Source organism: Microtus ochrogaster, linkage group LG4 (assembly GCF_000317375.1).
Source record: "Microtus ochrogaster isolate Prairie Vole_2 linkage group LG4, MicOch1.0, whole genome shotgun sequence".
In the NCBI taxonomy this organism is placed as follows: domain Eukaryota; kingdom Metazoa; phylum Chordata; class Mammalia; order Rodentia; family Cricetidae; genus Microtus; species Microtus ochrogaster.
Window position 1 is genome coordinate 56,692,293 of NC_022030.1, and position 14,100 is coordinate 56,706,392.

General features: G+C 51.7%; 1 protein-coding gene across 2 annotated transcripts in view; it reads right to left on the reverse strand.

The window, feature by feature from the left end:
* Pnkd (PNKD, MBL domain containing) overlaps window positions 1–14,100 on the reverse strand; it is a 68,942-nt gene that overhangs the window by 15,121 nt on the left and 39,721 nt on the right. The window contains exon 1 of one of the 2 annotated variants that reach the window (XM_005361643.1): window positions 9,049–9,209. The exons of the other annotated variant lie outside the window; for it this stretch is intronic. Coding sequence (XP_005361700.1) covers window positions 9,049–9,209 — 161 coding nt within the window. Of the gene's footprint in view, window positions 1–9,048; window positions 9,210–14,100 lie in introns of those variants that run through there. 2 annotated transcript variants of the gene reach the window in all.

Sequence of the window (14,100 nt, forward strand, 5' to 3'; positions counted from 1 at the left end):
AGAGAGAGAGAGAGAGAGAGAGAGAGGGAGAGGGAGGGAGAGAGAGAGAGAGCGAGCGAGCTCTGGGCTCCCTACTTCTGTCTGTAGCTTCCTAGGCCTGAAATCACCTTTCTTTTCGTCCCTAGGCTTCTGTGCTTCCCGAAGTCCTAACCATGTTCAGGACTTAGTTCCCTCTTATCAGGAAATGTAGCCACCGACAATGCCATCCGAGAACTTTTCCCCTCTGCTCCATCTGGAACAGCTGGGCCCTCGAGCACAGACTTGGTATCCTCCTTGGGCAGTACCTGCCTGAGGCTAGCAGGGTCCCACTGGTCCTTGTGTGGCTCCCTCGGCTTCCCCTCCACCCCCAGGAACCCCTACACTGCCCTAGCACAACAGGTGGCATTCAAGAAAGGCTGGCGGCCGGGCGATGGTGGCTCACGCCTTTAATCCCAGCACTTGGGAGGCAGAGGCAGGCGGATCTCTGTGAGTTTGAGACCAGCCTGGTCTACAAGAGATAGTTCCAGGACAGAGATAGTTCCAAAGCCACAGAGAAACCCTGTCTCGAAAAAGCAAAAAAAAAAAAAAAAAAAAAAAAAAAAAAAAAAAAAAAAAAAAAAAAAAAAAAAAGAAAGAAAGAAAGAAAGAAAGAAAGAAAAAAAGAAAGGCTGCCTAGCGAATAGGAGAGGTTGGGAGGGGCTGGGCTTGTGCACAGCTCAGTGCCTGGCCAGAATGGATCCAGGCAAGGCCAGGGCTACAGACCCAGCGAGCCTAATGGCAGTGACTTGCCCAGCTGAAGTCCTCTCCACCCTTACTCCCTCCTCCTGCCCCACTGCCCCCACAGACCTGGACAAGCAGGATATTCTCTGCCAAGCAGGTCACCCAGATTCAAGGGCACGGGTGGGGCTGTGTCGCTGGGACATAAAATCCTAATGCTGTTTGCCACGTAGGCTGCTTCTAGGGCCTCAGAGCCAGGGAGAGGGAGGAGAGAACACAGGACAGAAGTTCACAAGAGGTCCCCAGGCCCCACTCTACTCCTGCCCATAAAGTCGGGGTCAGGGTTCCTCCCTGGACCTCACTGCCACATCTTTAACAATTTTCAGTGCCACAGCTTTTCTTGCCTGAGCCTGTGAGCAAGCTCTGCTAAGCCCAGGGCCTCCTCCCACGGATTAACTCAAGTCCTCTCAGGTCTGGGGCAGGTACCATACTCCCATCTTACAGACAGGAAACAGCCTGGAAGAGTAGATCAGGTCACACGACAGGAAGAGTGGGAAGACAGGAAGATACACCTCCTTAGGAGCCTGACCTGGAACCCCCTACAGTCCTCCCCAGACCCCGAGTCAGAAGGACTAGATGAGCGGCCCTGAACGATTAGAGGGCCACCCCAATTCCTCTGAAGGGCTTTTCGGGGGAAAATGATAAGTCAGGGTGGCTGCACAGACCTGGCGCATGGCCCAGGATCTGGCTTCCAGGACCTTCAGGTCTAGTAAGATCTGCTTCTCAGTCCTGAGCAAGCCCATGACATTTGCAAGCACTTTGCACTCAACCTCAGAGAGGGCAGGGAGGTCTCATGGTGTCAGGGTGGAACCCTTGGCCCAAGGACTCTTGAAAGCCTGTGTGAAACTAAGGCTCTTTTGATTCCTGCAGAAGTGTTGGCAGCCAGTGGTTTCATGGATGCCCTGGGAGCCAGAGAGAGAAGAGAACTGAGGAAAAGGGGCAGTGACTGGAGGGGAAATGTGAGGGGTCACTGAGGATGCTGTGGTCTGTGGTCAACCTGTACCCACCTGACTGGTACCCACAGCTCCATGCAAAGGCTTGAGGGTGGAGCCCAGGGCCTATCCCCGCCTGTGGGCCTTGATTTCTTCAGCCATTACCTGATACACAGCCTCTGTTCTCCTATTGCTAAGCACAAGGAGCAGGGACTTATTCCCCAGCCTGTTCTCCTTTTTCTTCAGTTCTTCTAACACTTCCTGTGATTAGTAAGGGTGGCACTGAGAGCCACTCTGCGTGGGGTCTCCAGGAGGGGCCAGCAAGCGGGGATCTAGAACAGCACTCACAGTGTGTCAGAACAACCTACTAGAGCTGGGTGTCCAGTACACATTAGGATTTTGACCTCTTGAGCCCAGGTGTGGTGGCCTTTAATGCCAGCACTCAGGAGCCAGAGGCAGGTGGATTTCTGAGTTCCAGGCTGGCCAGAGTGAGACCCTGTCTCACAACCACACCACACAACCACCAAATTCCCCCAAACAAAACAACAACAAACAACAGGAAGGAAGATTCTGACTCCATCTATCCCCTCCTAGAGTCTGCAGTGCTAGAGACAGAAATGGGGGCCTGGCACATGCATGGGCATGCGCTCTCCCGCTAAAGCACACTCCTTCCCCAGCCCTGAAGTCTGACTCAGCATTTCCACAGCCCGGAACAGCCTTTCTACCCACCATAACCACACCAGAAAGAAACTAAAGTCTCTTAACTGGTCCCCTGGGACCCAGTGGGAGAAAGAGTAGGGCCGCGGCGGGAATAGCCCAGGAGTAGCTACAAGCCATCTCAGAGCCCTGCCTGGGACTTAGGACGGTGACTGAGTACCAGGCCACTAGTTTGGGCCCACAGTGCACCATCCCTCACCTCAGTGAGCCAGGGCACGGCTTTGCTGGTATCCGAGACCCAGCCTAAGCTCCATGAGAGGCCGTGGGGACAGCTGACAATGAGTGTGATTCCCCCTCCCCCAGCCTCTTCTGCTGCACAGCAGAAAGCAGACAATGCTGGTTCTTCTTCTGCTCCCCCTCCTCTCCAGGGCAGCAAGAAGCTGGAGGGCTGTCAGGTGACTGCCTCAGCTGGGCCCAGAGTCCCATCTCTGGCCAGTATGGGGCAGAAGGGAGCAGGATGAACTTGTGGTGGTCCCAGCTTAGGTACTCCATATGTGTGGGTCCCCTAAGTAAAATGAGACCTGAGACATAACTGTAGCCCAACAGGCAGGTTCAGAGCAGTGAGACAGGCCCGGGGTGGTGAGGCTGGTGGACATGGGTATTTTTGGCCAAGACTCAGCTTGTCCAGGCTTGCATGTGACCAGTGATGGGACACACCTAATAACAAACTTGGAATGGCTGTCTGAGGGCTGAGGGCTGACCTAGGAGGGTCACAGGTCACAAGGGTCTATTGACCAGACTGGCTCAGGGCCCTTAGGAACAGTCAGTCATTCCCTATTGTGTGCTTTCCTGGGAAGAAACAAGCTAACGAGGCAGCCAAACAGGCCCCTAGGCAAGTGAAGGTTTCCTGCAGCCTCCGGCATGCCTGGAAGTCATTCTCCCTGTGCCCAGGAGATGCCAGGGCATGCAAGGTCAGAGCCTCCTGCCTGTGTTTCCCTCGCCTTCTCAGCCTCTGCAGCCCTTGGAGGGAGGAAGTGACTTCTAGGAGCCCTCAGGCAGGATAAGAAACACATTAGAACTGGCAGCCCCTCCAGTGAGCCCCACCTTAGCCAGAAGGCCAGAGCCAGGCCACTCATTTCCTTTGGGTCTCTCTTCTCTCACTCATTTTTAGCACAGGCCCTTGTGACAGAATTTGTTCCCTAGGCAGGCCCATGGGAGTCATCTGGGAAGCCAGACTTGTGGCAGCCTGAGTCAGGAAGAGGAAAACACACTGAAAGCTCTAAGCCGGGTATTGGTGGCCAGGTCCAGGGGACACAAAGGTGATTTGGACTAAGGAGGTTAAGCCAGCTTCATGGAGGAGGACGTGGCACCTCGGCCAAGGCTGACCGCCCATTCTTCCCTCTCTCCATCTATTTGATAAGGGTTGACGGTGCGCCGGGCATTGCTCTGGAAGCTGAGGTACAGCAAGAACAAAGTTTTGCTCCTTGTGTGGCCACACTCAGGTGGGAGGAGAAAAGCAGGAGACAGACAAGTCAATACACACAGCGCACTGTACGCTGTCACAGACTACTGGGGATACAGCTGGGTGAGGGGAGTGGAAGGCAGGCATGGGGACAGGGCTGTGTGCAGGTGAGGCGGTCGCAACGCAGGGCAGGGCTCTGGAACAGGAGGATTACGCAGAGGGAAGGGTGGGGAGAAAGGACTGGCTGGCAGTGTTCGACAAACAGTGAAGTAGTTCCTGTGGCTGAGGGGTGGGCAGGGCACAGAGAGCCAGCTCCACCTTCGTGTGTGTGTGTGTGTGTGTGTGTGTGAGAGAGAGAGAGAGAGACAGAGACAGAGACAGAGAAACAGAGAGAGAAACAGAGAAAGAGAGAGAGACACACAGAGAGAGGAAGAGAGGGAGGAGAGGAGATACCACTAGAGGGGTCTGAGCAGAAAAGCGACATGTTTCTGATTATATGTAACTTCGACCTATTACATTTATTGTGTGAGGGCCTGCTCCTGTGTGGAGCTCAGAGGAGTCACAAACTCCAGTTATGAGACTTGAAATCTTGCTCACTGGCTTATCTCAGTGGACCAAGTTTCTGATTTAAATCAGCAGCTTCAACTGAGAATGCTTAGGGCACTGCAAGCCATGTCTCCCATAGCACAGCTCACAGTGCCTGACCTTCATCTAGGCCACAAACAAGGGCTTCTTTATTCACGGATCCTCATGTCGGGGTTTTCACCACCCTTGACATTGGGTCAGTGGACCCTATTGGCCTAGACAAGAGGTTTCCTCTTTCAGAAATGGTAAAGTTCACCAAGGCACGGTTGATTCGGTCACGTGGTTGGGGCGATGGTCAAGAAAGAGCTCCTGGGGGGCTGGAAAGATGGCTCAGTGGCTAAGATTGCTTGCTGCTTGTCCAGAAGACTGGAGTTTGGGTGTCTCACAGTCATCAAACACCCAAAGGAAAGAAAATGAATGGTCTTTTGTGTATAAGAATGAACAGGGGCTTGGTCAGCTATATACATCAGGGAAGGCCAGCTCAGCTCTGCAGGACAAAGAGCCCAGCCTCATGTTCCACTCACCTCCCCTCAACAGGCAGGCTCTCCACAGAGCTCTGCCAAACCCTCTCCACTCCGACAGAGGAGGCAAAGGGGCAAAAGGGAAACTGAGGCTGATGCAGGGTACCCACGTGAGGGATTCTTAATTCTCCTGACCACGGGCTCCTCAGTGCACCCTGCCACCCTTGGGAGCTTGCTGTGCCCGACCCCTGCCTGTTTGACCTGGCTCACTTCTGTTCACATGGTCTGTCTCCTAACCTTCTGGGTGGCGGGGTGCTAAGACTTGCATATACTATACAAGCATCCCTGCTAAGCTGCAGACTTAGCCTAGGAGGTCTTTCTCTGTCTTGTTTTTACATTGTAAATTTTAAAACGTTTTATTATTTTTTATTTTTTTAAATATTTTTTTTCAAGATTTATTTATTATATATACAATGCTCTGCCTGCATGTGTCTCTGCAGGCCAGAAGTTGGCACCAGATCTTAGTACAGGTGGTTGTGAGCCACCATGTGGGTGCTGGGAATTGAACCCAGCTCCTCTGGAAGAACAGCCAGTGCTCTTAACCGCTGAGCCATCTCTCCAGCCCCTCATCTTTCTCTTTTCTTAAAAGGTACTTTTGAAAAAAATTAAATTTATGTGTGCAGGTGTGTGTGTGTGTGTAAGCGCACAGTTACTCAAGGAGGCCAGAAGAAAGTGTGGTATCCCCTGCTGCTGGAGTTACAGACACAACACTCTACCGCCTCACTCTGAAGGTCAGCAGTGGAGAACACTGGCCACATGCTCTTCCCCAGTGTGGCCACCCAGTCCTGACCCGGGGCAGCTCAGTGTTATGGGATGAGAGAGAGACTCAGCATTTCCTGGTGGTGGTTGGATAAACTTAGAAGATAGTTGTGAGAGAGCTTGAGGAGGACATGTGTCCTCCCTCCTTCCCATCACAGGGTACCACACAAGCAATGGCTACCACTTCCTGATCACTTACCTGTGGGCTCACCCAGTCTTCACAGGCGCCCCAGAAAGCAGACATTCACACCATTCCCCATTCTGGAGGTGCCAACTGGCCAGGCTCAGAAAGGTTATCGGCCCAGTGTCACACCTCAACATGCAGCAGAGCCAGGATACAAACGCTGACTTGTCCAGCCACCCATCGACTATACGCTGTATGCTTAGCTCCTCTCCACCCTGTTCCCCCGTGGTCCCCGGTGCACGTGCCCAATGCCAGCCCACATCTGGCGGCTCTACGCTCTGTTGAGCCTGGTTGTTCTCATCCCCAGATAATGGTGGCTACCGAGGAAGGCCTTTGCTAAAGTTATCATGACTAATGAGAGCCGTTGCTTAGGACTGCCACTGCCTGCTTTCCAGCCCCTACGAAATGCACTGAGATTAGTGGTCCTCACCAAGCTTCAGTTTACGGAATGCCTATGGACTCCTCCTCCAAGTCCATCCTTCCTGCAGGCTTGGAGGCACCTCGAAACAACACCTACACATTTGCCACACATTTCCTGCCCCACTCTGAAGGTTAGCAGTATCTCCCCCTAAGGGACTGGGCTGATTGTTTCCCAGGCCACAGAGCAGCAGGGCCTGGAAATCCTATCCCAGGCACACCCTTCTGCTCTGCAAAACTGGAAAACTGAATCTACTGAAATCTGGAAATCCAGACAAAGGGAAAACTCATAGAACCACTGAATTCTTTAATTTGGTTTTTCGAGACAGGGTTTCTCTGTGTAAGAGCCTTGGCTGTTCTGGAACTCACTTTGTAGACCAGGTTGGCCTCGAAATCACAGAGATCTGCCTGCCTCTGCCTCCGGAGTGCTGGGATTAAAGATGTGTGCCATCATCACCTGGCTTTAAAATTTTTTTTGAAGATTTTTTTGTGTATGGGTGTTTTCCCTGCATGTATATCTGTGCACTATGTTTGTGTCTGGTGCCCTCAGAAGAGGTCAGAAGTGGGTGTTGGAGCCTCTGGAATTGTAGTTATGGGCCCTTGTGAGCCACCATGTGTGTTCTGGGAACTGAGCCTGAGTCCTCTGCAAGAGCAGTCAGGGCTTTAAACAGCTGAGCCATCGCTATGGCCAGAACCACTTAATTCTAGCGTGGTGAGGTAACTGTAATTGATTATCGGGCTGAGACAGGATGGTTGCAAAGTCTGAAGCAAGCCCGGGATGTAGCAAAATCCTATCTTAACCCCTAAAACTCCCCTCCCCCCAAAAAGAATTATGAAGACGCTCCCCAAAGGAAAAAAAAATTTAAGGGATTTGAAACCTCCCAAATCCCAAATTTAGAAATACTCAAACTTAGCAAGGTGGTGTTGGCACACACCTTTAATCCCAGCCCTCGGGAGGCACAGCAAGTGGATCTTTGTGAGTTCGAGGCCAGCCTAGTCTACAGAGTACTAATTCCAGGACATCTAGCAGCTAGGGCTGTTTGTTACACAAAGAAACCCTGTCTCAAAAAACCAAAAAGAAAAAAGAAAGGAAGGAAGAAAGAAAGGAAGAAAGACCCAAACTCTCATGGTTGTGATTACTGGCATTCTGATTCTAGCTCCTCATGAAACCTTTCCCATTTATCCATTTTCTCAGGCCATTTGTATGACTTCGGGCTTACCAATTTTGGATGCTAAAAGTATATTTAAAATCCTTTCTCCTAATAGAGCTACACAATCTCCAGGAAAGTTGTGAAGAAAACTAAGAAACCAAACCAAAGCAAATGCATGCGCACACACGCACATGTGCGCACACACGTACACAAGTGTGCACGCACAGCCCCCAAGTCTAGTGACTAGGAATGTACAGATCAGTGGTAGAGGAAGTTTAGCATTCCTGAGGCTCAATCTCCAGCACCAACCAAATGACAAACTGACCAAACAAAATAAAACCTCACCCACCAACCCCCTGCCCCCAGAATCCAGATACAAAATACAGTCAGACCAGCCACAAACCTTGGCCTGTACACACCTGTAAGGATAGCACCTGTAATGTGGCTAGAAGATTAGAAGTTCAAGACCAGTCTGGAATATTAGAGAGGCTGTCCTACCAAGCTAACCAGCTAAACAAACAAAACCCTGCCACCTCTTACTTTAATGCTTTTAACAAAGTAATGGCAAAAAAAAAAAAAAAAAAAAAACACCCCAAAGTAATGGCAAATTAGTCAGAGCACTCTCTAGAATCTGCTCTTCTGCCCACGGGGGTTTTTATATCACTAACGAAGAGACTGTGACTGGAGCTCTAGGCCTGAAGTTTGGGGTAGTAGTCTGAGGAAGGAGGAAGAGTGAATTACAGTGTCTTCTCTGAAGCTCGGAAATTCTTAGGTTTAGGCCCTCCCAGATATCTAACCACAGCCCTCTATTCCCATCCTGACATTACTGTCCCTAAACTGTGGTTTGAGGTCCTGCCGATAGACTCTCCCCTAGGAAGCTTGTCTTGGGGGGGGGGGGTCTTCCCTGCTGCTGACTGCTGAGGAACAGTGATTATTATCACTTTTGTTATGGTCCCTTAAAGGAAGTGGCAAAGAGAAGGAGGAGAGCTGGCTGGGGAAAGTTGCTAGAGGTTGGTGGCTGGCTGTTGGGTCAAATTTTACAGCGGGGGGGGGGGGGGGCTCTGGAAGCCAGTAATAGAAGGTAGAGAGAAAGGGCCAGATTGACCTACAGAGTTGAACCCTGCGAGCGACATTAACAGTCTACCTAGAGTTGTGGATAACTGGATAATAGCAGAAGGACAGTGGCACACTGAGAAGAGTTGGACAGTCTGAGGCATGCTTTTACCCTTGAACCTGCCAGGGAGTCCGATCTGCTGACCTCTGCCCCGCAGTCTGGTGCATGCTCTTCCTGCACTCCCCGCTTTTCCAGGTTCCTTGGATTCCCGCGTCTAACTTGGCTCTAGTCTCCCCGAGGCCTCTGGTTCCCGTACCCTGCCTACTCTTATCTGCGCCGCTAATCATTTTCCCAGCCCGCCCACCCCAATTCTTCAGTCTTCCAACTCTTTCCTTTCCTCACTCAGCACTAACTTAGGAGCTTCTCCAGCCCGTTTCTCTATCCTTCTGCTCCGGTTTAGGACCCCCTAGTCCAAGCCATTCTAGAACCCCCATATCCCTTTCGCGTCCCCTCTCCTAGCGTGCCCTCCCGCCTTCAGGAGCTTGCACGGATCGGAGCCGGGGCACTAACCCGATTCGGAAGAGCAGCCGCTGGCTGCGCGTCATTAGCAGGCCGCGGAAGCCCCGCCGCGCTTGGCAGCCGCGGGGACTCAGGAGCAGCGCAAAGGCGAAGAACAGCAGCCCGCAGCCGGAGACCCACAGCCAGGGCGCGGGCCAGCTCTGCCAAGCCATGCTGGGGGCCGGGGCCGGGGGCGGGGCTGAGCGTTGCTAGGCGACTGCCCCGCCCTGGCCCCACGCGCAGAAGGGCGGGGCTCCCGGCACCTGCGCGCTGGGGGGGCGTGGGGCACTTGGCTCCTCCCATTACTTCGCATTCTGACTCGCCTCCTCCCAGCTGTGGCCTGGCACGCGCTGCGAATCCCTAGATTAAGACAGACTGGGAGATCCTCCCATTACTGGCCAGTCCGGAGGCGGAGCTCGAGCTGCCTTAACCCTGTGCTAATTAGGGTCCACATAGGCCAAGGGTCCTGCGGGAGGACAGAAGCCAAGTCCGCCCTCTTCCCTTGCAGGGGACTCTGGGAAAGGCCTTGGTGTGGTCCTCCTGGCGAGAAACCTTGAACTCCTAAACTTTATCAACTGTAAGGATCGCGGGAGTTCATTGCATCTTCTGCTGTTCATTTATTCATTCACTACCCTAAAGGCATTGTGCCAGGTTTTGAGGTAGTCAAAAGACACATAAAGGTCAAAGAGGGCTCAGCGGATAAGGACACTTTGCCAAACCTGACGACCTGAGTTTGGTTTGAACCCTTGGACCCTCTCCTCGGTGGAAGGAAAGAACCACTCCCACCAGCTGCCTGCTAACCTTCCCAGGAGTGCCATGGTGCTTGAGCCCACACAAATACACAATATCCAGGCCAGGGCAGTAGTTTGGTGGTGTAGCATGTGCCAGTCTCTGGGTTTAATCCGGGAGGATGGGAGCATTCCTGGAGTCTACCCTATGGAATACAGCAAGGAGACTAAATCGGAGAACAGATACAATTGCATGGATACATATGTGCATACGTAAGCATAAACATATAGATAGATGTGATGAGAAACTGGTGCTTACAAGGAAGCAAATGGGGCACGGAGGCCAAATTTAGGGCATGCGGCATTTCACCCATGTCTCAGAGATGAGAAAGAGGCCACCGTCCACAGAGACTTCATCAAGGTAATGCAGCCTTGGGTGGCAGAGCCAGGTCCAGCAGCTAGACACCCTCAGGCCCATGCCCCGTCTGATTTCCACATCTCCTCATCCTGTTGCTGCTGCCTTCCTAATGAGTTCTAGAAGCTGCTTTGCTCAATGGGGTGGAGGTGGGTGTGAGAGCCAGCCTGCCGCAATGTACAAACTGACTCAAAGGAGCCAGGGCTGGGCCGTCTGGACGCGGTCTTGCCTAGCCCTCTGCAGGAAGGGAAGGAAATGCTGCAAATTCAAGCTCCTCATCACTCCCACTGGGAGAGGGGCGGAGGGAAGCAGGTGAGGCGATGCTCTTGTTTTCCTCCCTGCTTCCTGTGCTCAGCCTGAGAGCCCCAGATAACCAGACCTCACAGCACATTTTCCATCGCCCTCTGTGGTCTGGCAGCCAGTCAGTGCCCACTGTGCAACTGAAGGTTCCTGTGTACAATTTTGTACCTCGACCTCCTTCATCTGCTCCCCACCAAAAAGCCGATGGGTGGGTAAATTGTTCCCAAACTGCCTTGTAATTCATCCAATGCTTGCTTTAATCTGGAAGCCCCAGGCATTCAGAGTTTCTTTTCTGTGGGACCATCTTGAGAGACACAGTTTGTAGACACACCCTCCCTGACTCTTGCCTGCAGTTCTACTTCTTGGTGCCCTGGCACAGGAAGGGTTGAAGCTGCCAAGGGCCAGGGAGAGATGAAGACCAATAAGCAGATTCACAGAAGGCACGTCCAGTGCCGGAGAGTTCGTGTCTCTGTGTCTGCACATGCAAAACTGAAGGATTGTGGGTCATTGTGAACATACCCTGCTGTGGGGAAGGTGCTGTGGGCAGTACTATATGGAGAAAATAAAACACAGTCCCTGTAATCTAAAATAGGAAATGCAGGCTCAGGCATGAAAACACCAACAATGGAATCTTAAACCTCGAGGAGCTTGCAGCCCCCCCCCCCCATACACTTGTTAACAAATGCATAGCTAATAAACTCGGGACAGCCAGGCGGTGGTGGCACACGCCTTTAATCCCAGCACTCGGGAGGCAGAGGTAGGCGGATCTTTATGAGTTCCAGGCCAGCCTGGTCTACAAGAGCTAGTGCCAGAACAGGCTCCAAAGCTACAGAGAAACCCTGTCTCGAAAAACTAAAAAAAAAATCTCAGGACACTGTTTATGGAATCCTTGGAGTCACAGCAAGGCTGGGGGTAGGGAGTGAATGGGGGTGTCGATGCGACCGTACGCAGGCTCAGGGAGCCGTCCGTTCCCACTCTGGACTGTTTGGGAAGACATGATGGCTTCAGGCCTGCAGCAGTTCCCTCTCCTGTCCACGAGAACCTGCTGTTCTAGCAAGCTAGATGCCGCTCGCCCTCTCCTGCATTCCACCCTGCAGCAGCGAACTACTCAGCTGCTAGAGTTCACCATACTCTTTCGTGTTCCCATACTTTGGTATGCACTGTTTTCCGCCTGGGGATCCATTCCTTCTCTGGTCTGTAGATTGAGACCTCACGTGATTTCCTGAACAAGCACACACTTGTGCAGAGAAGACCCCCTTAGTAAGATACCAATGCCATACCTTTCTGTTTGCTGACGATATCAGAATGTAGTCTCAGGGTGGAAACTATAGTTTAATGTATTCATCTGTAGCTTGCCAGTGTCTGGCGTGGTGCCACGTACATATTAAATACTGACTAAATGTTCTTTGAAATGTCAACGTCCCATCACAGCCCACAGGGCCTAGCTGAGCTTGTCTTCAGCCTCCTCAAATGGCATTCTTTCCCTCGTCACTTTGTGCCAGCTACTTGTCCCTCAAATGCACCAAGGTCATTGCCACCGTAGGCCCTGGGAAGTTAATCTCTGTTGTCGATTTGATGAGTTCTAGACTCACCTGGGAGGTGGGCCTCTGAGCTGTGGGGGATTGTTTTCATTAGGGTAATTGAGGTGAGATGACCTGACCTCTCTGGACTACATGTGGGTGGCACCGTTCCCTGGGCCACAATCCCGACTGTAGAAAAAGGAGAACAGGCCTTCACCACCCTCTCCTTCCTGATGAGGGACGCAATGTGACCAGTTGCTTGCAGGCCTCTGCTATCTTAACTTCCTGGCCACGATGGACTGTACATCTTAACTGTGAGTTAATATGACGCCCCTCCCTTTAAGACTTGGCATGGTGGTATACTGTTTTGATCCCAGTCCTCAGAAGGTAGAGACAGTCAGATCTCTGTGAGTTCAAGGCCAGTGTGGTCTCCATACTGAGGTCCAAGCCAAGCCAGAGCTACATAGTTGAGACCTTGTCGCAAAACAAAAACAAACCTTTCTCCCTTGAAAGAAACGCCCTTTTCTTGGGGCGTTTTTATCACAGTGATGAGTGGAGAAACCACCACAGGCCCTCTGCACACGCTCCTTCCACTTGGAAGCTGAGAAGCAAGCTGCATCTTAGGGATGGTTACATTCTGTCTACCAGGGCTCCCAGCTGCACCTGGGTGAAGAGGGTGCTATGGCATCTAGAAGTAAAGGCTCCAGGTCCTCATAAAGTCTCGTAATGCCTAGGACAAGCCCACAACAAAGACTTGTGTGCCCCAAGATGGCTATAACACAGAGCCCGAGAGAGGGCATCCGCAAATGTAAACTCACTAAGGTGTAAGGTACATAGAAGAAGAGTCCTCCCAGAGGCCTCTGCTGGGCCCCCAACCCTCTATTATATCACTTACATTATTGTGGTTCTCATGAGAATGATCCCCATAGGCTCAAACCTTTGAATGTTTGGCCCCCAGTTGGCGGTACTGTTTGGGAAGGATTAGGAGGTGTGGCCTTGTTGGAGGAGGTGTGTCACTGGGAGTGGGCCTTGAGGATTCAAAAGCCCACCCCATCCACAGTTATATCCACATGTAAGCTCTCAGCTATTGCTCCAAGCCCATGCCTGTCTCCCTGCTGTCCTGCTCTCCAACCCTGACTGTCATGGACTAACTCTCTGAAACTGTAAGATAAACTCTCTCTTTTGTTAAGTTGCTTGGTCATGGTGTCTCTTCACAGCAATAGAAAAGTAACCAAGATAATTACTGGACCATTTCCTTCACTTTCAAGACAGTTTTCACAATTGGACATTTCTTGTGCCTCCCACTATCATGCCCACTGGAATGGAAGCCCCATGAGCCCCACGAGTTGGTAGTATGGACAGTGCTGACCCAGAGAAGGCAGAAGTCCAGCATGTGATGAATGAATGAAGGACAGAAGCAAAGAATGGCTGAATGGCTGTTTACAGCTGCTGAGCACTGTGGCAGTCAGGAGACTGGAACTCTCTTGTTCTGACCAGTGGGTTTGGTCCCTGCAGGACACGCGTGTGGAAGATTCTGTCTCCATACACAGCAGTCCATAATCAGGAAGCTGCCGGAGAGCTGTCTCTGAAGCACTCACACACCCGGGCCTTTGGCCACACACTCTTTCCTCTTGGAGCAGCTCAGAGGCTCTGCCAAGGTTAAAGTTGCCTCTGTGAGTCTGAGGCCAGCCTAATCTACAGGGTGAGTTCTAGGGCAGTCAAGGCAACACAGAGAAACTTTGTCTCAAAAACAAAAAAACAACTAAACAAATAAAACTAAAAGCCACAAAACATAACTGGAGAGATGGCTCAATAGTCAAGAGCACTGGCTCTTCCAGAGGACCAGAGTTGGATTCCCAGCACCCACATGGCAGCTCATTCTGTAACTGGAGTCTGTAACTCTAGTCCCAGGAGACCCAACACCCTCTTCCAGCCTCTCCAGCCTCTAGGCCTGAAAGTAGTGCACAGACATAACTACAAACAGTAAACTCATCACAACAACAACAACACACACACAAATAGGCAACAACAACAACAACACACACACACACACAAATAGGCAACAACAACAACAACACACACACACAAATAGGCAACAACA